The 26,084-nt window shown below is 45.7% G+C and overlaps 1 protein-coding gene across 2 annotated transcripts in view; it reads right to left on the reverse strand.

Moving 5' to 3' along the window:
• The window catches only part of LOC138663347 (oocyte zinc finger protein XlCOF6-like), a 55,010-nt gene extending 30,431 nt beyond the window's left edge, over positions 1-24,579 (reverse strand). The window contains exons 1-5 of one of the 2 annotated variants that reach the window (XM_069749527.1): positions 24,361-24,579; positions 22,284-22,433; positions 21,975-22,154; positions 21,769-21,892; positions 21,588-21,685 (exon numbers count right to left, since the gene is read on the reverse strand). In XM_069749527.1, the coding sequence (XP_069605628.1) occupies positions 21,588-21,685; positions 21,769-21,892; positions 21,975-22,154; positions 22,284-22,361 (480 nt within the window). In that variant the 5' untranslated portion in view covers positions 22,362-22,433; positions 24,361-24,579. Of the gene's footprint in view, positions 1-15,170; positions 20,314-21,587; positions 21,686-21,768; positions 21,893-21,974; positions 22,155-22,283; positions 22,434-24,360 lie in introns of those variants that run through there. The other variant, XM_069749528.1, reaches the window with a different exon arrangement.
• Between the last annotated feature and the right edge of the window lie 1,505 nt (positions 24,580-26,084).

Consider the following 26,084-nt stretch of genomic DNA (forward strand, 5'->3'; position numbering starts at 1 on the left):
GGGATTTTCCTCACCAGCCACCTGCAATATATCGAAATAAATAAATGAAAAACCCGGTGTGGGTTCCCCCCTATTTTCTTGAACCAACCAAGCAAAACTCACAGCTGGGGGCTGCAACCCTCAGCTGTCAGCTTCAGCAAGGTTAGTTATCAAGAATAGAGGGGCACCCATGCTATTTTTAAAATTATTTAAATAAATAATTTTAAAAAATGGCATGGTGTCCCCCCCATTTTTGACAACCAGCCTTGCTAAAGCTCATAGCTGGGGGCTGGTATTCTCAGGCTGTTAAGGGGTCATGGATATTGACCCCCCAGCCTAAAAACAGCAGCCTGCAGCTGCCCAGAAAAGGTGCACCTATTAGATGTGCCAATTTTTGCGCTTTGCCCGACTCTTCCCACTTGCCCTGTAGCGGTGGCAAGAGGGGTTAATATTTGTAGGGTTGATTTCATCTTTGTATTGTCAGGTGACATCAAGCCACAGCTTAATAATGGAGAGGTGTCTATAAGACATCTCTCCATTACTAATCCTATACTTATATGGTAAATAAAGACACAGCCTGAATAAAGTCCTTTATTTGAAAAAAAAAACACAGACTCCTTTAATATTCTCAATTAAACCATACTTACGACCTCCCCTAATTCCACCGAAGTCCTCGATCTCCTGTTATAAAAATAAAATAACAGAACAACAATATACCATACCTGTCTGTCATTCTGTCCCACGCTGTAATCCATGTCTGGGGGATAATTAGTTTTCAACCTGGACAGTGCTAAGATGTGACCGTCCAGGCTGAAAACCACTGGTGACTGAGCTGATGAGAGCGCAGCATCATTTACCAGCGGTGACATCATCGAGGCCGGGCTGAACTGCGGTGACCTCAGGACAGTGGGAAAATGCTATATCTGGGTAAAAGAAGTCTAAATTCCTCAATAGGGGTTACCCCCACAAAGCGTTAACACAACCCATGATCCCACTAGGAGTCGCAATAACACTATGAGTAGCCGGGTCCCTTTTGTACATCATTATCACCCTTCAGCCTATATTAGCCATAGAACCATTTGTGTTGTGAATTCTGTGGCAGAGCTCCCTCCTGTGGTCACAAGTGGTACTTCGGCTGATTCTCTCTGGGAGCTTCCGTTTGTGGAGGAAAGTGGTACTGCGGCTTCTGAGTTTCCTCCCTCAGGTGATCTGGTGAGGTCGTTAGGTGCTTCTCTACTTTACTCCACCTAATGCTTTGATCCTTGCTTCCTGTCAATGTTCCAGTGTTGGACTTGTTTTTCCCTGGATCATTCCTGTGGCCTGCTGCTCTGCATAGCTAAGTTCTTCTTTGCTATTTGTTTGCTATTTTTTCTGTCCAGCTTGTCTATTTGTTTTGCTGGAAGCTCTGGGACGCAAAGGGTGTATCTCCGTGCCCTTAGTTCGGTACGGAGGGTCTTTTTGCCCCCTTTGCGTGGTTTTCTTTAGGGTTTTGTGTAGACCGCAAAGTTATCTTTCCTATCCTCGCTCTGTTAAGAAAGTCGGGCCTCACTTTGCTGAATCTATTTCATCCCTACGTTTGTCTTTTCATCTTAACTCACAGTCATTATATGTGGGGGCTGCCTTTTCCTTTGGGGTATTTCTCTGAGGCAAGGTAGGCTTATTTTCTATCTTCAGGCTAGTTAGTTTCTCAGGCTGTGCCGAGTTGCATAGGCGGAGTTAGGCGCAATCCACGGCTGCCTCTAGTGTTGTTTGGAGAGGATTAGGGATTGCGGTCTGCAGAGTTCCCACGTCTCAGAGCTCGTTCTATGATTTTGGGTTATTGTCAGATCACTGTATGTGCTCTGACCGCTATGTCCATTGTGATACTGAATTGCCTATCACAACACATTTGCAAACATTGGTATCTCTTACAGACGGCCGATCCCACAATTGAAGATTTCAAAAACCCTTTTCAGATGAGCACGCAATGTACGTGACACCTTAGTCAGAGCTGACACTGGCCCTACTCGTACATCCAATACACGTTTCTTGCGGAATCCCAAAATGGGCACTTTCCCCTGCCTCAACTGCAATCAGTGCAACAAAGTTCTGAAGGGAGACACTATCCATCATCCATACACTGGGAAGAGATACAATATCAATCAATTTCTCACCTGTGACTCCAATTTCGTAGTATATTTGATTAATTGCCCCTGTGGCCTAATTTACCTGGGTGAGACTACCCAATCGGTCAAAGACAGAATTTCGAAACATAAGTCTACCATCAGGTACAACAACCTTTTACTTTCCATTCCACAACACATTTTCTCTAAGGGCCATAACGTGGCACAATTAAGGTTTCAAGTGATCGACCATGTCTCACCCTCCCTTCCCCCACAGGGGGAGCGACCGCATCTCAATAATAACACAGGATCTATGAGCTAAACACTCTGACTCCAAAAGGACTTAACAGAGACTATGATTTGCAATCCTTTATGTAATCCTTCATGTAATTGTTTGATATTGATTTTGCTTTTATGCCAGAGTATCATTTAATGCAATATGTTATCTATTTCTTATTACAGCCGTGCACATATATCAGAATTTTGGCATCTTTTTTCTTTTTGCAGAGCCGCATGAACTGAATATCTTCTGCACTTCATCTCCACTGTGTCACTTCTTCACCGTGGATCCATAGATTCCCCACTGCAACCTTCAAGTCTCCACCCACCAATCTGTAACACACCGATCACCACTCTACCTGGAGCGCACATCTCCTAGTTCCGGCAGATAGAACGCATAGCGCCGCTGGTTCCAGCTCCTAACACGCAAACGTCACTTCTGGTTAGCTGCTCCCGGCAAGTGGAACGCATAGCGCCGCTGGTTCCAGCTCCTGACACGCAAACGTCACTTCCAGATAGTCGCTTCTGGCAAGTGGAACGCATAGCGCCGCTGGTTCCGGCTCCTGACACGCAAACGTCACTTCCGGTTAGCCGCTCCTGGGAAGTGGAACGCATATCGCCGCTGGTTCCGGCTCCTGACATGCAAACGTCACTTCCGGTTAGCCGTTCCCGGCAAGTGGAACGCATAGCACCGCTGGTTCCGGCTCCTGACACGCAAACGTCACTTCCGGTTAGTCGCTTCTGGCAAGTGGAACGCATAGCGCCGCTGGTTCCAGCTCCTGACACGCAAACGTCACTTCCGGTTAGTCGCTTCTGGCAAGTGGAACGCATAGCGTCGCTGGTTCTCGCTCCTGACATGCAAACGTCACTTCCGGTTAGCCGCTCCCGGCAAGTGGAACGCATAGCGCCGCTGGTTCCAGCTCCTGACACGCAAACGTCACTTCCTGTTAGCCACTTCCAGCAAGTGTAACGCATTGCGCCGCTTGTTCCGGCTCCTGACACGCAAACGTCACTTCTGGTTAGCCGCTCCCAGCAAGTGGAATGCATTGAGCCGCTTGTTCCAGCTCCTGACACGCAAACGTCACTTCTGGTTAGCTGCTTCCGGCCCTCGAACACAGCAATAAGGCGCACACATAGCCAGGAATTAATAGGGACCCCAGGCACGCCACGATCACCCTCCAGACCTGCGGTGGATACCGTGTCTTTGCACATAGCTCCTGATGTATTGGTAAGTTTATGCACTGTTAGGCCCCACTCTTTTTGAGTACCTCGGTGATATTAACCTACTGTACATATTATCTACAAATAGACCATTAAACGGCCCCCACAAATCAGTATGCCTGGCTTATCCTATAAATTGGTAGGTGTTTTTTCTCTCCTTGCTGACACACCTGGCTTATTAATTGAGGCAAAACACCACTTCATATGCACCCCTTTTCCTACCCCCGATTCCAGCGCACTCTTAAAGGGTTAAAATCATATGCCCAGCTCTTACTTCTAATAGGTATGTTGGTGTTATATCAATGTCTTACCAGCTTCTAGCTCTCTTATGCATGCTGCAACCTCCTCTGTACGTTGATATGGGTCGATTATGTTGGATAACCTTACTGTGGTATTTATGTCACTCACTGTGACCTTCCTGTATGATTGTCGCTAATTTCTTTATATGGTTTCTTTATTGTTTATTCTGCTTTATTTTGTAGTACACTGATGAAGGTCTTGAAAGACCGAAATGTTTGTGGTGACTACTGTATGTATCTCACAATACATTAAAACTGTTTTTTCATCACATCCACCCGAGTGTGCCAAGTATTACTATATAAGTGGGAAAATGCCAGTGATGAGGTCACCGCTAGCCATTGAGACTGCGCTCGCAGCAGCTCATTCACAAGTTGTTCTGCCCATCTTAATGTGCAGAGAGTTAATTATCATGTTATTCAAGTTGTGGCCACTGGAGGTCATCAGTTGCCTACTTTTCATGTTGTTTACCAACCTTTCCCTCCTAAGAGCAATGTCTTATGGGTTAGTTCCACCCACATTCTTCTTGTGAAGACAAGCTTCAGTAGCCATTTTTCCTCAGATCTGCAGAGAGGCACACATGCTCCTGTCTCACTTACTTTCTTACCCCTGTCCTAACGGATCTCGGTACGTTTATAAAGGTTTAATGCATCTTATGTTAGTATTTAAGCCTTATGCAGCTCCTATAGTCAGATATAGTTAAGCAGACGTGCTTTGCAGCTTGCAGTTAGGTTAATGTGTACTCTGCATTAAGATAGATGCATTCTTGTATAGAATAGGGCAGTGCTGTTAGAATTACTGTGTAATGCACTCTGTATAATTCTTGCTGTTATGTCCCAGTTATTTATGTGATTGCACCCTGTATGTGCATATACTGAAATGCTGTTATTCTTTACAGTTTTTCACCAGTCATCCACTATGATCAGTCATCCACTATGATCAGTCATCCACTATGATTATTCACTGAACATCCACTTTGTACATCAACATCATTCACTATTCAATCATCTACTATGAATACTGTCCACCATTGTTGTTCAACGTTATAGTTTTGGTTATCATCACCCTAATAAATAAGACTTAAGCATCAACACAGTCTGTTTACTGGGATGTGGATGAAGGTTTAGCCGTATGTTGGAATCCACACAGCATCCTACGTGGAGGAAGACAGAACAGTGAAAAACGAGACCGCCAGTCGCAGGCGGTGATTGTAAAGTAAGAACAGATTAGCTGCCTTCAGTGAAACTGATAGCCGGTCGCAGGCTGTAGTTGTTCAGACTGTACGGAACCGCTAACACCCACACTGCTCCGCATTCGGGTATCACAGCAGCCACCATACAGCCGCGGGACTATACTGCAGCCCGCCAAGAGGAGCTCACCGCACCTAGACTCAGTTTCCCGCCAAAACACTCAGCAGTAAGCAGCTAAGCGCACAATGTCTCGAAACAGCACATCCTCACTCAAGACGAGGTCACGAGCAAGCTCTAACAGGTCATCATTAGCAGAGCTGGCTGCTGTCGGTCGTGCTGAAGCAGCCAAAGCGAGGTCCTCCTTTGCCGAGAAAGAAATGCATCTAAAGCTGAGACAAGCAGAGCATGAGGCAGAAAAGGTACGTTTGCAGGCAGAAAAAACTGCAAGCCGAAACCGCACGTTTGCGGGCAGAGCATGAAGCAGAAGGTGCGTGCCTGCAAGTGTCTCTAGAAAGACTTATGGTAGACAAAGAGGCAGCAGCTGCAATAGCTAAGGCAGAGTACTTGGAAGCCATGAAGGATCCTGATTATGAGAGACGCAGCAACGTTCTTGGAACAGATCTAGAGCAGCAAGATCCAGCTCAGCGCGTCGCAGAGTACGTTCATCGACACTCCAGCATGGACAACACCCTCGACAGACTACAACGATCAGCCTACGCCGATTATCATCGATCCAACCCCGAACTTCACTACTACAAACAAGAAGACGTCCAACACAGAGGAGTCGACCACAGCTACCGTTCCACTGAGAAGAAGGTACAGCTCCCACCTCACCTTAAAGAGACATCTTCTTCACCAGAAAGGTACTATGCAGACTGTCCGAAGCCATGAGCGTCTCACAGGTATGGTGACGCACCACACACTAGACATGGCTATAACATACCGGCTCGTACCAACACTGATCAAGCCACCATAGACTTGACAAAGTTCTTTGCCCGCCGAGAACTGGTAACAAAAGGACTTGTAAAGTTCACTGACAAAGCCGAAAACTACAGGTCGTGGCGAGCTTTGTTCCAGAACGCCATTCAGGGACTGGACCTTTCTAGTAGTGAGGAGTTAGATCTCCTGGTAAAGTGGCTTGGAACTGAATCGGTCGAGCATGCTAAAAGACTAAGAGACATTAACATAGAATACCCACACATAGGTTTACGTAAAGTGTGGGAAAGACTTGACGAATGCTATGGGTCCGTAGAAGTAATAGAGAATGCTTTATTCAAAAGAATTGATGATTTCCCTAAGATAGGGCCCAAGGGTTATCAAAGACTTAGAGAATTGAATGATTTATTGATAGAGTTACAGGTCGCCCAGAAGGAAGGTCACTTGGCTGGATTGGCATTCTTAGACACTGCTAGGGGTGTCAATCCAATAGTACAAAAACTTCCTTACAATCTTCAAGAAAGGTGGATTATACATGGTTCACGGTATAAACAAATTCATAACGTACCATTCCCTCCATTTGCTGTATTTGTTGAGTTTGTCACCCAGGAAGCCAAGATCAGAAATGACCCTAGTTTTGATTTCACTCTGTCATGTTCCACTACCCCTGGTGTCAAACCCAGTAAGACACCCGTGGCAGTCCATAAAACTGATATTGATTCCACAGGTCCTCCACACAAGACAACTAAGCCCCCTACGGAAGAGAGCAAACCTCAGGATGTCAGTAAGCAGTGTCCTCTACACAGAAAACCACATCCTCTACTAAAGTGCAGAGCCTTCAGGGAGAAGACTTTAGAGGATCGCAAAGGTTTCCTCAAGGAAAACAACATCTGCTTCAAATGCTGTGCTACGACCTCTCACTTCGCCAGGAACTGTGGAGCTAGCGTGAAATGTGCAGAATGCAGCAGCACGGATCACAATACAGCCTTGCATCCTGAACCACCTCCAGGAGTGTTGTCACAAGCAGAGGAGCACGATGAGAAACAGAAGAACACCGACGAAGACACCCCTGCGGTCACCTCTCAATGTACGGAGATCTGTAAGGGACACAAGGGAGGAAGATCCTGCTCAAAAATCTGCCTTGTCCGAGTCTATCCAACAGGCCACAGAGACAAAGCGCTCAAGATATATGCAATCCTAGATGACCAAAGTAATAGGTCTTTAGCCAGGTCCATCTTCTTTGACAACTTCAGCATTGTAGGCCCCGGTTCTCCCTACTCCCTTAGGACATGTTCAGGTACCGTCGAGACGGCGGGGAGGAAAGCAACCGGATACAAAGTGGAGTCCATGGATGGCCAGACCTGTCTGTCACTACCGACCATCCTGGAGTGCAACCAGATTCCTGACAACAGGTCTGAGATACCTTCACCAGAGGTGGCAACGTATCACCCCCACCTGAAGCGTATAGCCCACCTGATACCTAAGTTGGAACCAGAAGCGCCAATAGCTTTACTTCTGGGAAGAGATATACTACGAGTCCACAAGACTAGAGAATATATCAACGGCTCACTTAATGCTCCATACGCGCAGAGGCAAGACCTTGGATGGGTCATTGTAGGAGATGTCTGTCTAGGAGGAGCACACAAGCCGGTCTCAGTCAACAGTATGCTTACCAGCACACTAGAAAATGGACGTCCATCTCTCTTCCAGCCGTGTCACAATAGTCTGCTGGTAAAGGAACTACCGAGCAGCACTCCCCTACCTTGCCCTTTCTCAGTTCCTATCAACGAAGACCACGCCTGTGAAGGTGAACAAGACCACATAGGATGTACAGTCTTCCACAGGACGAAGGAAGACAACAAGGTAGCGATGTCTATAGAAGACAAGATATTCCTGGACATCATGGACGAACAAATAGTCAAGGATACGGCGAATAGTTGGGTCGCACCTTTACCATTTCGGCCTCAGAGGAGACGCCTACCCAACAACAAGGAATTGGTCTACAGAAGATTCATCTCCCTTAGGCTGGTTTCACATTGGCGTTTTTTCGGGTGCGTTTTTGCGGTAAAAAACGCAAAAAAACGCATGGTGAAAAAACGCATGTAAACGCGTGTAAACGCTGCGTTTTTTTGACGCATGCGTTTTTGCATGTGGTGAAAAAAACGTGGCGTTTTACCGCGTTTACATGCGTTTTTTCATGCGTTTGCGTTTTTTAAACGCATGCAGAAAAATGTGTGACAACTGCCAATCATCAAAATAAAGTAAAAAATCCACTATAAACAGAAATAGTTAGGGTTAGGGGTAGGGTTAGGGGTAGGGATCATAACCCTAACCCTAAAGGGATCCTACCCCTAACCCTACCCCTAAGGGATCCTAACCCTACCCCTAACCCTACCCCTAAGGGATCCTAACCCTACCCCTAACCCTACCCCTAAACATAAAGGGATTAGGGTTAGGGTTAGGATCCCTTAGGGTTAGGGGTAGGGTTAGGGTTAGGATCCCTTAGGGTTAGGGGTAGGGTTAGGTTCCCTTTATCACCTTTATGCTGGGGGGTGGCATATCAGTGTGTTTTCTGGTTTTTTAATAAAAAAACGCATGCGTTTTTTACCGCAAAAAACGCATGTACCAAAAAACGCATGCGTCCCCATTGACTCCAATGTATTTTTTGACCCAAAAAAAACGCCTGAAAACGCATGCGTTTTTTTTTGGTCCAAAAACGCTTCTAAAAATACTACAAGTAGCATTTCAGAAAATGAACGCATGCAGTAAAAAAACGCATGCGTCAAAAAACGCGACCAAACGCGTACACAAAATAACGCATGCGTTTTCAATGTTAAAGATAGGGAAAAAAAACGCATGCGTTTTTTTGAAAAAAAACGCTGCAGACAAAAACGCAAGTGTGAAACCACCCTAAGACACAAGCTTCAGAAGTCACCTGAGACGAAGGAACATTTCTTTACCTTCATGGGAAAGATATTCCAGAACAACCACGCAGAGATTGCACCTGCACTTCGACACGGAGAGGAGTGTTGGTACCTGCCCATCTTCGGAGTGTACCATCCTAAGAAGCCAGGTCAAATTAGAGTGGTATTCGACTCAAGTGCCAAATGCGAAGACGTGTCATTGAATGATGTCTTACTGTCGGGCCCAGACCTCAACAACAGACTTCTGGAAGTATTACTCTGTTTCCGTAGAGATTCAGTGGCATTTATGGCCGACATACAACAGATGTTCCACTGTTTTCTCGTCAAAGAGGAACACAGAAACTACCTGAGGTTCTTCTGGTACCGTGACAACGACCCGGACGAAGACATCGCAGAGTACCGGATGCGGGTACACATCTTTGGGAACAGTCCTTCCCCAGCGGTCGCAATCTACGGCCTCCGACATTCTGCCAAAAAGGGTGAAGAAGAGTATGGCTCGGACGTCAGGTCCTTTGTGGAAAAGAATTTTTACGTGGATGACTGTTTGAAGTCCACACCGACAAGTGAGGCTGCAATCAGTCTACTAAAGAGGACTCGTGACATGCTCGCTCAGTCTAACCTAAGGTTACACAAGATTTCTTCCAACAGCCGAGAGTTGATGGAAGCCTTTCCCTCTGAAGACTATTCCAGCGATCTAAAGGTTTTAGACCTCAGCATCGACCCCCTTCCTATGCAGCGGAGCCTTGGATTGCTGTGGGACCTGAAGACAGATACCTTCACCTTTCAGATCAGCAAGGATGAGAAACCCTTCACGCGCAGAGGAGTTCTTTCCTTCGTGAATAGTTTATACGACCCCTTGGGGTTCATAGCTCCAGTAACCATCCAAAGAAAGCTGATGCTCAGGGACTTCACCCAAGACACTACTGATTGGGATGATCCACTTCCAGCGGGAAAGGCTGACCTGTGGGCAGAGTGGAGGAAGTCTCTTGAAGCCCTGACCAACTTTCGTGTGAAACGACCGTATGCTCCTGTGCCATCCACAGAGGTCAAAACGCAAACACTTTGTATTTTCTGTGATGCATCAGTCAAAGCGATTGCAGCAGTAGCGTACCTCAAATCCACAGACGTAAGCAGACAATGCCATATCGGGTTCGTTATGAGCCGGACGAAATTGGTGCCACTTCGTGAACACACGATACCCAGACTGGAACTCTGTGCTGCTGTCCTCGCAGTTGAGTTGGCCGAGCTGGTCTCGGATGCGATGGGCCTGAAGATCGGGGATGCAGAGTTCTACACCGATAGCAAGGTGGTACTGGGGTACATCTGTAACGAGACACGACGCTTCTACATCTACGTCAGCAACCGGGTACTTCGGGTAAGAAGATCCACCGACCCTAATCAGTGGCACTACGTACCTACTCATCACAATCCTGCGGACCACGCGACTAGATCCGTTGCACCCAGTCATCTGAAGGACACTTCATGGTTCACAGGTCCTACCTCTTTGTACCGTTCGATGTCCCACATCAGCAGGCCTGAAACTTTCGAACTAGTGGGTCCAGACACAGACAAAGAGATCCGACCTCAAGTGTCTGCTCTACATACAGAGATTTCAAGCTGCCACCTCGAATCTCACCGGTTCAGCAGGTTCTCCACATGGAAGTCACTTGTTCGAGCTATAGCTTGTCTATTTCATGTAACCCAGTCCTACAAGTCAGCACTACCTGATAGCCAGAGACGTTGTAAAGGTTGGCATCACTGCAGGCTTGCGTTTACTGCTCCCGACCTGGAAAGAGCCAAGGTTATAATACTTTGTGCCATACAAAGAGAAACCTATGGCAGAGAAATAGACAACCTCAACAAGGGACAACCCATTCCTGAGGTCAGTGGGCTGAGGAAGCTCGATCCGATTGTCGATCAAGAAGGGCTGCTGAGAGTCGGTGGTCGTCTTCAAGAAGCTGAGGTAGAAGTTTCAGAGAAGCACCCGGTGATAATTCCTGGACGTCATCACGTAACAACCCTGCTGATTCAACACCATCATGTCTTGGTGAGACACCAAGGCCGTTTGTTCAATGAAGGAAACCTAAGGGCAGCTGGACTATGGATAGTTGGAGCTAAGAGAAGAGTGAGCAAACTCATCTTCGACTGTGTTACGTGTCGCAAACTCCGGGGCACATTCCAAAATCCGAAGATGGCCAATCTTCCACCCGACAGACTCAGTTCTGAACCTCCCTTCACCAACGTTGGACTAGATGTATTCGGTCCTTGGTCTGTGGCTACACGACGGACTAGAAAAATACTTACGGAAGCAAAGTGTTGGGCGGTTCTATTCACGTGTCTGTCCGTCAGAGCCGTTCATATCGAAGTAATCGAATCGATGGACACATCAAGTTTTATAAACGCACTTCGACGCTTCATCGCAATCAGAGGACCTGTGAAGCATATTCGTTCTGACCGAGGTACGAATTTCGTCGGAGCGGCAAGAGAACTCCAAATCCCTTCCAATCTGGACATCGATAATGTGGAAAGGTATCTAGGTGAGCAAGGATGTACCTGGACCTTCAATCCACCACACTCTTCGCACATGGGAGGTGCGTGGGAAAGGATGATAGGGATAGCACGCAGAATATTAGACTCTATCTTCTTGCAAGCTAACACCAGACTTACACAATAGAGTTTATCCACGTTCTTGGCAGAGGTCTCAGCCATCATGAATGCCAGGCCACTGACAGCACTTTCTAGTGATTCTGGAGATCCATCCATCCTTACTCCTGCAATGTTACTCACACAGAAAACCTGTGTCCCGAAAGCTCCACTCGGAGAATTCAATGACAAAGACCTCTACAGACGACAATGGAGGCAGGTACAAAGCGTGTCCAACGTCTTCTGGAATAGATGGAGGAAACAGTATCTTTCCACTCTGCAAAGCAGGACAAAGTGGCAGAAAGACCGCCCAAACATTCAATCTGGCGATGTTGTACTCGTCAAAGACAGTCAGTCACATCGGAACGAGTGGCCACTCCGCCTAGTCATTAAGACCCTGCCCAGTAAAGATGGGAAAGTGCGGAAAGTAGAGGTCAGAGTGTGCAAGCTTGGAGAAAACAAACTGTTCCTCAGACCCGTTACCGAGCTTGTATTATTATTTTCCCCAAAAGAACCTAATTGTGGCATCTGTTGACGCCAAGCGGGGAGTGTTCTGCCCATCTTAATGTGCAGAGAGTTAATTATCATGTTATTCAAGTTGTGGCCACTGGAGGTCATCAGTTGCCTACTTTTCATGTTGTTTACCAACCTTTCCCTCCTAAGAGCAATGTCTTATGGGTTAGTTCCACCCACATTCTTCTTGTGAAGACAAGCTTCAGTAGCCATTTTTCCTCAGATCTGCAGAGAGGCACACGTGCTCCTGTCTCGCTTACTTTCTTACCCCTGTCCTAACGGATCTCGGTACGTTTATAAAGGTTTAATGCATCTTATGTTTGTGTTAGTATTTAAGCCTTATGCAGCTCCTATAGTCAGATATAGTTAGGCAGATGTGCTTTGCAGCTTGCAGTTAGGTTTAATGTGTACTCTGCATTTAGATAGATGCATTCTTGTATAGAATAGGGCAGTGCTGTTAGAATTACTGTGTAATGCACTCTGTATAATTCTTGCTGTTATGTCCCAGTTATTTATGTGATTGCACCCTGTATGTGCATATACTGAAATGCTGTTATTCTTTACAGTTTTTCACCAGTCATCCACTATGATCAGTCATCCACTATGATCAGTCATCCACTATGATTATTCACTGAACATCCACTTTGTACATCAACATCATTCACTATTCGATCATCTACTATGAATACTGTCCACCATTGTTGTTCAACGTTATAGTTTTGGTTATCATCACCCTAATAAATAAGACTTAAGCATCAACACAGTCTGTTTACTGGGATGTGGATGAAGGTTTAGCCGTATGTTGGAATCCACACAGCATCCTACGTGGAGGAAGACAGAACACCAGTGGTTTTCAGCCTGGACGGTCACATCTTGGCACCGTCCAGGTTGAAAACTATTTAGCCCCCAGACATGGATTACAGCGTGGGACAGAAAGACGGACAGGTACGGTATATTGTTGTTTTTTTTATTTTACTTTTATTATAGATCGAGGGCTTCGGTGGAATTAGACAATGCAGTAAGTATGGTATCATTGAGATTATAAAGGAGTCTGTGTCATTTTTTCAATTAAAGGATTTTATTCTGGCTGTGTCTTTATTTACATACAGTACAGACCAAAAGTTTGGACACATTCTCGTTTAAAGATTTTTCTGTATTTTCATAACTATGAAAATTGTAAATTGACACTGAAGGCATGAAAACTATGAATTAACACTTGTGGAATTATTTACTTAGCAAAAAAGTGTGAAACAACTGAAAATATGTCTTATATTCTAGGTTCTTCAAAGTAGCCACCTTTTGCTTTGATGACTGATTTGCACACTTTTGGCATTCTCTTGATGAGCTTAAAGAAGTAGTCACCGGGAATGGTCTTCCAACAATCTTGAAGGAGTTCCCAGAGATGCTTAGCACTTGTTGGCCCTTTTGCCTTCACTCTGCGGTCGAGCTCACCCCAAAACATCTTGATTAGGTTCAGGTCTGGTCACTGTGGAGGCCAGGTCATCTGCGTAGCACCCCATCACTCTCCTCCTTGGTCAAGTAGCCCTAACACAGCCAGGAGGTGTGTTTGGGGTCATTGTCTTGTTGAAAAATAAATGATGGTCCAACTAAACGCAAACCGGATGGAATAGCATGCCGCTGCAAGATGCTGTGGTTGACATGCTGGTTCAGTGTGCCTTCAATTTTGAATAAATCCCCAACAGTGTCACCAGCAAAGCACCCTAACACCATCACACCTCCTCCTCCATGCTTCACGGTGGGAACCAGGCATGTAGAGTCCATCCGTTCACCTTTTCTGCGTCGCACAAAGACACAGTGGTTGGAACCAAAGATCTCAAATTTGGACTCATCAGACCAAAGCACAGATTTCCACTGGTCTAATGTCCATTCCTTGTGTTCTTTAGCCCAAACAAGTCTCTTCTGCTTGTTGCCTGTCCTTAGCAGTGGTATCCTGGCAGCTATTTTACCATGAAGGCCTGCTGCACAAAGTCTCCTCTTAACAGTTGATTTAGAGATATGTCTGCTGCTAGAACTCTGTGTGGCATTGACCTGGTCTTTAATCTGAGCTGCTGTTAACCTGCGATTTCTGAGGCTGGTGACTCTGATAAACTTATCCTCAGAAGCAGAGGTGACTCTTGCTCTTCCTTTCCTGGGGTGGTCCTCATGTGAGCCAGTTTCTTTGTAGCGCTTGATGGTTTTTGCCACTGCACTTGGGGACACTTTCAAAGTTTTCCCAATTTTTCGGACTGACTGACCTTCATTTCTTATAGTAATGATGGACACTCGTTTTTCTTTACTTACCTGCTTTTTACTTGCCATAATACAAATTCTAACAGTCTATTCAGTAGGACTATCAGCTGTGTATCCACCAGACTTCTGCACAACACAACTGATGGTCCCAACCCCATTTATAAGGTAAGAAATCCCATTTATTAAACCTGACAGGGCACACCTGTGAAGTGAAAACCATTCCAGGTGACTACCTCTTGAAGCTCATCAAGAGAATGCCAAGAGTGTGTAAAGCAGTCATCAAAGCAAAATGTGGCTACTTTGAAGAACCTAGAATATAAGACATAATTTCAGTTGTTTCACACTTTTTTGTTAATTATATAATTCCACATGTGTTCATTCAAAGTTTTGATGCCTTCAGTGTGAATTTACAATTTTCATAGTCATGAAAATACAGAAAAATCTTTAAATGAGGTGTGTCCAAACTTTTGGACTGTACTGTATAACTATAGGATTAGTATTGGATAGGTGTCTTATAGACACTTTTCCATTACTAAGCCATGGGCTTGATGTCACCTGACAATACAAAGGTGACATCAACCCCACAAATATTAACCGCAATTGCCACCGCTACAGGGCAAGACGGAAGACCTGTGCAAAGCACCAGAATTGGCGCATCTAATAGATGTGCCTTTTCTGGGCAGCTGTGGGCTGCCGTTTTTAGGCTGGAGGGGGGCCAAAGCAATGGCCCCTTACCAGCATGAGAATACAAGCCCCCAACTGTGAGCTTTAACAAGGCAGGTTGCCAATAATGCGGGGGACCCCATGCCATTTTTTAAAAACTGGTTTTTACGTACCGGTAATAGGATTTTACAGAGTCCACGACAGCACCCATACGAGAGAGGGGATCCGCCCACCATCTGGACAGGAACCTACAGGATTTAAAGGGGCGGTCCCCCTCACCACTCCAGTTTGTGTTTCAGAGTATAAGGGACACCGCCATTGAGTTAGTACACAATCATAAATACTTAAACATTACTAAATACCATCACCTTCTAGAGAGTGACAATTAAAAGCACACCTTCCAATAGAGTGCAGGAAACCAGTGATTAACTACGGGGGGGAATGTGCGGGTGCTGTCGTGGACTCTGTAAAATCCTATTACCGGTACGTAAAAACCGGTTTTCCTATCGCCACGACAGCACCCATACGAGAGACTTTAAAAGACCAATCACCTGGGAGGGACTACAGCACTAAGTACTGAACGGCCAAAGTCTAAATTGGCCTTACATGATAGATCAAGACGGTAATGATTATAAAAGGTGGAAGGAGATGACCATGTTGCCGCCTTACATATCACGTCTATGGAGACGTCCGTTCTCTCCGCCCAGGATGAGGCCATGGCTCGGGTGGAGTGGGCCTTGATGCCTTCTGGTGGAATTTGACCTTTGGCAGTATAGGCAAGGCATATCGCATCTCTGATCCATCTGGCAATAGAGCCCTTTGTTACACTCGCCCCCTTCCTTGGATTCTGAAAGGAAACAAACAGAGCCCTACTCTGCCTCCAAGGTTCTGTTTTGTGCAGGTATTGTAATACTGCTCTTCTAACGTCTAGCATATGACATTTCTGCTCCTCTGCTGAAACTGGATTATCACAAAATGATGGTAAATATATTTCTTGACTTCTATGGAATTTAGAAGCTACCTTTGGCAGATATGCTGGATCCGGTTTTAAAACTAACCTATCCTGAAAGACCATTAGATAAGGAGGGTCTACCGACAACGCTTGCATATCACTCACTCTTCTAGCAGAAGTCAAGGCCACTAGCAGAGCCGTCTTTAAAGTTAAATTTTTAATGGAGACAGAATCTAATGGCTCAAAGGGGGGTTCTGTTAAAGCATCCAAAACCAAATTTAGATCCCATGGCGGTAATCTAACAATATGTACAGGGTTACTACGTTCCATAGCTCTCATGAATCTAGATACCCATCTATTTCCTGCCACATTGCTATTATATAATGCCCCCAGGGCAGATACCTGAACTCTAAGGGTATTTACCGCCAAACCCAATTCTCGGCCTTTCTGCAAGAATTCCAGAATAGCCGGAATTGGAATTTTATCCGTAAAGGGCTGTTGATAAAAGGCAAGGAATTTTTTCCAGATTTTACAGTAAATTTTAGTAGTGACTTCTTTCCGGCTACTTAAAAGGGTAGATATTAAAGCGTCAGAAAAACCCCTCCTTTTTAATAATTCCCTCTCAAATTCCATGCCGTCAAATGCAGAGATTCCACATTCGGATAACGAAATGGACCCTGAGAAAGGAGTTCCGGACTCACCGGCAACACCCAGGGGTCGGTCACGGACATTGCCCTGAGTAAGGAGAACCATGCCCTTCTGGGCCAGAAGGGGGCAATTAGGATTACTCTCGCCCCCTCCTTCCTGATCTTCCTGAGAACTAGAGGGATCAGACATAGTGGGGGAAATGCGTAGGCTAGAGGGAAATCCCAATGAATCTGAAGGGAGTCTACTACAGAAGGTTTGTCCGCTACCCGAAGGGATGCAAACTTCTTGGTTTGTCTGTTTTCCCTCGTAGCAAACAGATCTATAACAGGTAACCCCCAGAGACCCACTATCTGTTTGAAAACTAGCCGATTTAGGACCCACTCTCCCTGACGCAGAGAATGACGGCTGAGGTAATCTGCCTCTATGTTGTGTTCTCCTCGTATGTGAACCGCTGAAAGAGAATGAAAATGAGCTTCGGCTATGTTGAATATGTCTGCGGTGGTGATCATCAGAGACTTTGACCTCGTTCCTCCCTGATGGTTGAGATATGCGACCACTGTCGTGTTGTCCGACTGAACTCTTACATGCGAGCCCCGCAGGAACGGTAGCCATCTGAGCAGGGTATTTTTTACTGCCATAAGCTCCTTCTAATTTGAGGATCTTTGGGCCTCTAAGCGAGACCATTGTCCTTGAGCCAAAACCTCTCCTATGTGAGCTCCCCATCCTATTGGACTGGCATCGGTTGTGACCGTGTTGTCTGGAACTATTTCCCAATGTACCCCTTTTGCCAGATGTTCCATATTTAGCCACCATTCTAGACTCTTTAGAGTGGTGGTAGATAGCTTGAGTCTTCCGCTTAAGTGACCTTGAAGACTCCTCTCTGTATCCAGGACCTGGGCTTGCAATATCCGAGTGTGGAATTGAGCCCACTGAACAGCCGGTATGCATGATGTTAACGATCCCAATAGGGACATTGCGTCTCTTAAGGTCAGATCCGGTTTCTTTATCACAGCCCTGACTTTGTGTATAATCTTCTGCTTCTTTTCCTCTGGAAGAAAACACAGCTGATGTTCTGAATTTAGCAAAATACCCAGGAAAATCTGATTTGTTGATGGGTTTAGTTTTGACTTCTCTAAGTTGACCAGCCAACCTAGGTCCTGTAGGGAAGATATTATACAGTTTAGGCGATCTTTACACTGAACAAACGAATTACCCACTACTAGGAAGTCATCCAAGTAGGGTATAACTAATGTATCCTGTTCTCTGATATGAGCCATTACTTCCGCAATGACTTTAGTAAACACTCTTGGCGCCATAGATAATCCAAATGGCATTGCCGTAAACTGAAAGTGCCTGACCTGATTGTTTAAGCACACCGCCATTCTGAGGAACCGTTGGTGATCTTCGTGAATGGGCAGATGGTAGTACGCATCTTTTAGATCCAGGACTGTCATATAACACCTGGGAAAAAGAAGTTTAGTCGCTGATTTAATTGATTCCATCTTAAAAGCATGGTATTGTAGGAATTTGTTCAGTTTCCGTAAATTTATGATGGTTCGAAAGGAACCATCAGGTTTGGAGATTAAAAATAAAGGGGAATAGAATCCTTCCCCCTCCTGCTCTTTTGGAACCTCTACAATAACTTCTTTCTGTCTCAGTGTCTGAATCTCTTTTTCCAGGGCCTTCTGTTGGTCTAAGGAACCAGAGCAGTCAATATATAATAATTTGAAGGTTTTTCCCGGAACTCTAATCTCAATCCTGACCTAATTATACCCAGGATCCAATTACTGGAAGTTATCCTGGCCCACTGAGTATAGAAATGTTTTAGTCTGCCCCCTACAGGAAGATTTGAATTAACGATAGTTTCGCCTACGTCTTGAGGAAGATGATGTATTGAAGTCTGAACTTCTCTTCTTCGGCTCTGGCGCCTCCCAATTTCGGGCTGAGTAGGGTCTCCGGTACGGGAAGCGTCTCTTGAAGGTATTCCTAAAGGTGGGATTGAACACTTTAGGAAAACCTCTATTCCTATCTTCAGCCTTAGCTAGGATGTCATCTAGCACCGGGCCAAATAAGTACTCACCCCTGCATGGAATGGTACATAGTTTAGCTCTAGCCTGTGCGTCTCCTTTCCAGGTTTTAAGCCATAAAGCCCGCCGGGCAGCATTTGAAAGTCCTGCTGATCTGGCCGCCAGTTTCAAGGAATCCACCGAGGCATCCGCCAAATACGCCACACCATCCCGAATCTGGGACAGTGAATCCAGCAACTTATCACGAGGTATTTTAGTTTTAAGCTGCTCCTCCAGCTGGGCTACCCAGACCATAACTGATCTGGCTGTGCAGGTACCTGCGATTGCTGGTTTAAAAGCACCTGACGATGCTTCCCAAACTTTTTTAAGAAACATGTCTGCTTTCCTATCCGAAGGGTCTTTCAGAAGACCTACATCCTCCAGTGGTAAGGTGCCTGATTTAGATGTGGAGGCCACAGCCGCATCCACTTTAGGTATTTTCACCCACTCTGCTAGGACTTTATCATCAAAAGGGTACCTTCTCTTTGCTGATGATGGTAGGAAACCCTTATCCTGTTTGTCCCACTCACGCTTAATAAGGTCCTTCACAGTATCTACCACAGGAAACGATTTACGGCTTCTCTGGCACAACCCTGCAAACATTAAGTCCTGGGTTGACCTTGGCTCTTTGTTCTCTACAACCCCCATGGTTGTGCGAACTGCCTTAACCAGTACGTCCATTCCATCTACTGAAAAACAAGGTCTCCCTTCTTCGTCCGAAGAGGACGGTGATGATGAACGTGAGCATTCACCTTCCTGCAACAACGGACTGGATCCTGGTGATACTTCCCTGGATCTCTCATGCCGACTGCTTCTAAGGGAACAATCAATTTCCTCCCTTATAACTGCTCTGAGATCTGATGCACGAAGGGGAGCCTCTTCTTCTAAGGTCTGGCAAATACAAGTTTGGCAGAGCCTTTTCTGATAACTATCAGGTAAGGGAACTGTACATAGGGCACATTGCCTGTGCTTAGATTTGGCTGATTTCTTTGCCTAAAACAAAGCACAATGACAGACAGACTATATCAGCTACCAGGTGATTTTCGTCATGACACTCACCAAGGCTGAACTGAGCAGTACCGGTCTCTGAGGGGAATCCGTATGTGACGTTGAGGCACCCGCATGCTGCTGCCCCCGTACCACACTGCTGCTGCTTTTGGAGCGGCTGCTGTCGCTCTTCTTGCGCTGGTCAGGCACCTCCACCTGAAGGTGCTCTGTGTCCGCAACCGAGGACATTTCTTTGCCGCACGTTGCTCTGCAGCCTCTGCCGCTTAATACCAGCAGCCGCGCCTCCTCCCCCAGCCTCCCCCGGAAGTCCTACCTTCCACTTCCGGGTCATCGGTATGAAGGGACGCTGAGCCAGCCGCGCTCACGCGACCCAGGGCGGCACTGCCCGACCCCTGGGATCGCATCCGTACGGCCAGACGAGGAGGGGTCTGAAAAAGAACACCCCCGACGCTGCTTCCAGAGTCCCCGATTCTGCCGTTCTCAAGGATACCGCGCAGAGGCCTGGTGGACCTGGGTAAGAGACATCCTGCAGGGTCCTACCATCCGGACAGGAACCCAAACTGGAGTAGTGAGGGGGACCGCCCCTTTAAATCCTGTAGGTTCCTGTCCAGATGGTGGGCGGATCCCCTCTCTCGTATGGGTGCTGTCGTGGCGATAGGAAAATGATTTATTAAAATATTTTAAAAAAACACAGCATGTGGACCCCAGTGTGAGGATATGGCCGCTAACTAAAGACTATAGGAGAAATGGATGTAGAGTGGAGACATAAAGACTTTTTCCTGTATGGACCACCGGTTACATCAATATTATTGTACTTTAATAGTTACTTTGCCTGATGTGTTTTATTAGTTATTTTCTTGCTGTGTTTTATTAGTGATTTTCTTGCTCATCAGTTCATGCTCAGGAATCAATGTATCTATTCAGTGGCAGTCAGCAGAGGAAGATGAGCAGACTAGAGCTTATGTAAACCTAAGGCGAGTTGTTGGAGGGATTTCGATGGAAGAGGATCCAAGCTGGAATGGATGGATGATCTATGGAGCTTTGGAGATTGTTGGCTGGAGGGGTATCCATGAGCTACGGTCAGGATAGCCATCGTCTGGAGGAACATAGGCTGTGACTGCACACTATACCAGCTGGAGATACAAAATCTGTGGGCCAACCAAAAGTTGGGAGACAGTGGGCATCGCCTGGTATGGAGCCAGTGGAACTACTGATCTCAGATTGGGAACTTGTGGACTGAGGACATTGTATGTTGGTCATCTATCTGGATTTGTTGTACAACCATGGATGTATGGAATAAAAAAATTAGTAGCATCGTTAACCTGCCTAGGTGATTTTTATAACCCACAACCTCAGATCTTCACACCCTCCATTCTTGATAACCAACCTTGCTGAAGCTGACAGTTGAGGGTTGCAGCCCCCAGCTGTAAGTTTTGCCTGGTTGGTTCAAGAAAATAGGGGGGAACGCTCACCAGGTTTTTCATTCATTTATTTCATTATATCACAAGTGGCAGCTGAGGAATACCCCGATCATCCGCTCCTGCTGTCACTGTTATTAGCGGCAGCAAGTGTCGGATGATGGGAGTAAGAGTCCCAAAAGCCCCCACCTACTGTCATCGCTCAGACTTTAATATAACTCATCATTCTCTCCTGCTCACGCCGATCGCCGGCAGAGTAGGGGAGAATGATGAGAGGCGTCTTCAGCACCCGCCACCGGGGAACAGCGCTTACAGTAGCGCTTCTTCCCAGGTGGCCATCTGTGTGGTACTGATGCAGCACACGGTTGCCACACATGTGCCGCAAGTATTACACACATGGACACTGATATCTCCGGTATTGGTTTTTCCGGGATCGGAAATAAAAGGAAGTGTGAAATCGGCCTAAGGGAGATCTCATGACACTTTCTCTCCATCTACCTGATAATACGGAGGAACATTGGGATCTTCCTGTTTACAGTCCTGTGGAAGAAGAGGATGGGGACATCTCTCTGGTGTTGTCCTCTTACTGGATAGATCTGGAGGAAACACATACAGGGACTGAGTTCATTCTTTACATACAGATAATTATAGGCTGTGTGTATTTAGTGCTATCTATTACCTGGTGATGTGAGGGACTGGGGAACCTCCATCATGGAGTCCTTGAACAGATCTTTGTGTCCTTCTAAATACTCCCACTCCTCCATGGAGAAATAGACAGCGACATCCTGACACCTTATAGGAACCTGACACATACAATGATACCGTCATCCCCCAATCCCTTCATAGCGTTACTGTATAATGTCCCAGCATTCCCAGCAGTGTCACCTCTCCAGTCAGCAGCTCAATCATCTTGTATGCGAGTTCTAGGATCTTCTGGTCATTGATGTTCTCATGTATCAGGGGGTGAGGTGGAGGCTCCATGATTGGACTTAGGGGTCTTCCCCATCCCTCAGACACAGGGTCCTGACAGCGCTCACTAGAGGTCTTCTTCACTACTGTATAGTCCTGGTTATGGAGAGACATATTAATAAATCTCACTACAGATATTTCCAGAGTCCTCACCTCTCCAGTTCTGTCCATCTGTTATTCCCATAGATAAGAATGATGTAATGTGACATCATCAGAATCTCTCACCTCTCCAGTAAGCCGGAAGAGGATCTCTAGGGTGAGGTGTAATATCCTCTCCGCCATCTTGTCTTTGTCCATATCCATCTTTGATGGGTAAATCAGGAAAATTCTCTTATACAGAAGATCTTCACTGAGAGGATCTGATATTGTAGAGACCTGAATGAGAAGAAGATGAGCCGATGTAACATCATAAATATCCTGTGTAATAATACAATTACTGGAGATAATAAGGGAAACATGAGATTTATTATTTTACAGCATTTAGTTTCCTTCTTTACATCTACTAATAAAACCTATATATTTACGTCACAGACAACAAGCAGTTTATTCCTCGGAGTCGGCAGCTGAATACGTTCCTCATAGACTCATCTTCTATAACGCTAATTCTCGTCTCATTTACCGACACTGGAATCGGCATTAGCAATACTGCAGGAGATATTCATTACACGTGACAGGAGAAATAACTACTTCATGATGAGGACGACATCTTCATCTCCTACTTCGGCTCTAGAAACCTATTTGTCCAGAGTCGGTCACTGACTCCATCACCACCGGCCGTCTATATGAAGGTTTCCCGTCTTTCCCGCACTGTAATCTTCTATCACGTTAGATCTCAGCTCTGATTCACACATAAGTTTGAGGCTTTTATAAGAGACTAGATGGTGGCCCGATTCTAACGCATCGGGTATTCTAGAATATGTATGTAGTTTATTTATGAAGATTTTAGAATAATACATTGAATACACAGGATTCGGCCGGCCGCGACCAATTAGCGAAGTGTGGTTCAAATCCCGTGCCAATTCGCGGCCGGACTGCGCCGGTCGCTGATTGTTTGCGGCCGGCCACATAGTATATAGCACAGCCCACGTAGTATATAGCACAGCCCACGCAGTATATTGCACAGCTAACATAGTACATTGCACAGCCCACGTAGTATATTGTACAACCCACGTAGTATATTGTACAGCCCACGTAGTATATTGTACAGCCCACGTAGTATATTGTACAGCCCACGTAGTATATTGTACAGCCCACGTAGTATATTGTACAGCCCACGTAGTATATTGTACAGCCCACGTAGTATATTGCACAGCCCACGTAGTACATTGCAAAGCCCACATAGTACATTGCAAAGCCCACATAGTACATTGCACAGCCCACGTAGTACATTGCACAGCCCACGTAGTATATAGCACAGCTCACGCAGTATATTGCACAGCCCACACAGTATATTGCACAGCTGACATAGCATATAACACAGCCACATAGTTTATAACAGGCCACGTAGTGTATAACACAGGCCACGTAGTGTACATAAAAAAGGCCAGGTAGTGTATAACACAGCCCACGTAGTATATTGCACAGCCCACGCAGTATATTGCACAGCCCATGCAGTATATTGCACAGCCCATGCAGTATATAGCAATGTGGGCATCATATCCCTGTTAAAGAAACGAATTAAAATAAAAAATAGTTATATACTCACTGACCGCTACGTCATCATCTCGCGAGACCGCAATGCATGGAGCGGTCACTGAAGTGTCGCGAGGAGTGGGAAAGGCCGGTTCTGGATCCAAGGGGCTGACGGACAGTAAGTATATAACGATTTTTTTTTCTTTTTTTAATTATTTTTAAAATTAGATCTTTTTACTATTGATGCTGCATAGGCAGCATCAATAGTAAAACGTTGGTCACACAGGGTTAATAGCCACGTTAACGGAGTGCGTTACATCCCGGCATAATGCGGTCCATTAGCGCTGCCATTAACCCTGTGTGAACGCTGACTGGAGGGGAGTATGGAGCGAGCACTGACTGCGGGGAGGAAGGAGCGGCCATTTTGCCGCCAGACTGTGCCCGTCACTGATTGGTCGCGGCAAAACAGCCACGACCAATCAGCAACTTGGGATTTCCGTTACGGACAGAAAGACAGACGGAAGTGACCCTTACAGAATTATATAGTAGATTGTTGGTAAGAATGTAGGCCAATGTCTCCATGTAGTTTCTTTTTCTCAGGATATGATGGATTTTCTTTGGTACTTTCCCCCCAATTAGAAGGGACACCTGTGGATATTGGGGTCTTTACCTGCTACAGTCCTGGTGGGATTTACTCGGTAAAGTGGCCGTTGGACAAATATCACCATCAATTACCCTCAGACTGAAGGAACATCGCTCCTCTATTCGGATCTATGGATCCAGGATGAAATCCACTGCGGCCCCTGCAAGAAAAGAAGGAGAAAGAGCAGAAGTTGGGGGAGACCACCGAGGCCTGAGATTTCTACGGCTGCTCTGTGCGCACAGGACCTGTGATGAGGTCACAGGAGGGGAGGAGTCAGGGTAAATGCTAGAGTGTATGGGCTCCTTCCAGGTGTGACGTCATTTCCGGGGGCGTGTCCTATCGGGAGGGGGCGTGTTTTCAGGGTTGAGCCTAGAGTGTATGGGCTCCTTCCAGGTCCTGACTGCAGCCCATACAGTGTAGCCGGCTCACTACTGAAGATGCTAGAGTGTATGGGCTGCAGTCAGGTATATATTCTTGAAGATATCAGACTTTATGGGCTGCTGCCTGGCCCTGACTGCAGTAAATACATGACACTAGACTGTATGTGCTCCTTCAAGGTATAAATTATTAAAACCAGCAGAATATATGGGCTCCTGCCAGGTCCTGACTGCAGCCCATACAGTCTAGTCACCTCACTGGTGAAGACACTAGACTGTACGGGCTCCTGTCAGGTATATATTATTGTAGATACAGACTGTACGGGCTCCTGTCAGGTATATATTATTGTAGATATAGACTGTACGGGCTCCTGTCAGGTATATATTATTGTAGATATAGACTGTACGGGCTCCTGTCAGGTATATATTATTGTAGATATAGACTGTACGGGCTCCTGTCAGGTATATATTATTGTAGATATAGACTGTATGGGCTCCTGTCAGGTATATATTATTGTAGATACAGACTGTACGGGCTCCTGTCAGGTATATATTATTGTAGATATAGACTGTACGGGCTCCTGTCAGGTATATATTATTGTAGATACAGACTGTATGGACTCCTGTCAGGTATATATTATTGTAGATATAGACTGTACGGACTCCTGTCAGGTATATATTATTATAGATATAGACTGTACGGGCTCCTGTCAGGTATATATTATTGTAGATATAGACTGTACGGGCTCCTGTCAGGTATATATTATTGTAGATATAGACTGTACGGGCTCCTGTCAGGTGTATATTATTGTAGATATAGACTGTACGGGCTCCTGTCAGGTGTATATTATTGTAGATACAGACTGTACGGGCTCCTGTCAGGTATATATTATTGTAGATATAGACTGTACGGGCTCCTGTCAGGTGTATATTATTGTAGATACAGACTGTACGGGCTCCTGTCAGGTATATATTATTGTAGATATAGACTGTATGGGCTCCTGTCAGGTATATATTATTGTAGATATAGACTGTATGGGCTCCTGTCAGGTATATATTATTGTAGATACAGACTGTACGGGCTCCTGTCAGGTATATATTATTGTAGATATAGACTGTACGGGCTCCTGTCAGGTGTATATTATTGTAGATACAGACTGTACGGGCTCCTGTCAGGTATATATTATTGTAGATATAGACTGTACGGGCTCCTGTCAGGTATATATTATTGTAGATACAGACTGTACGGGCTCCTGTCAGGTGTATATTATTGTAGATATGGACTGTATGGGCTCCTGTCAGGTATATATTATTGTAGATACAGACTGTACGGGCTCCTGTCAGGTATATATTATTGTAGATATAGACTGTACG

The sequence above is a fragment of the Ranitomeya imitator genome, chromosome 2 (assembly GCF_032444005.1).
Source record: "Ranitomeya imitator isolate aRanImi1 chromosome 2, aRanImi1.pri, whole genome shotgun sequence".
Lineage (NCBI taxonomy): Eukaryota > Metazoa > Chordata > Amphibia > Anura > Dendrobatidae > Ranitomeya > Ranitomeya imitator.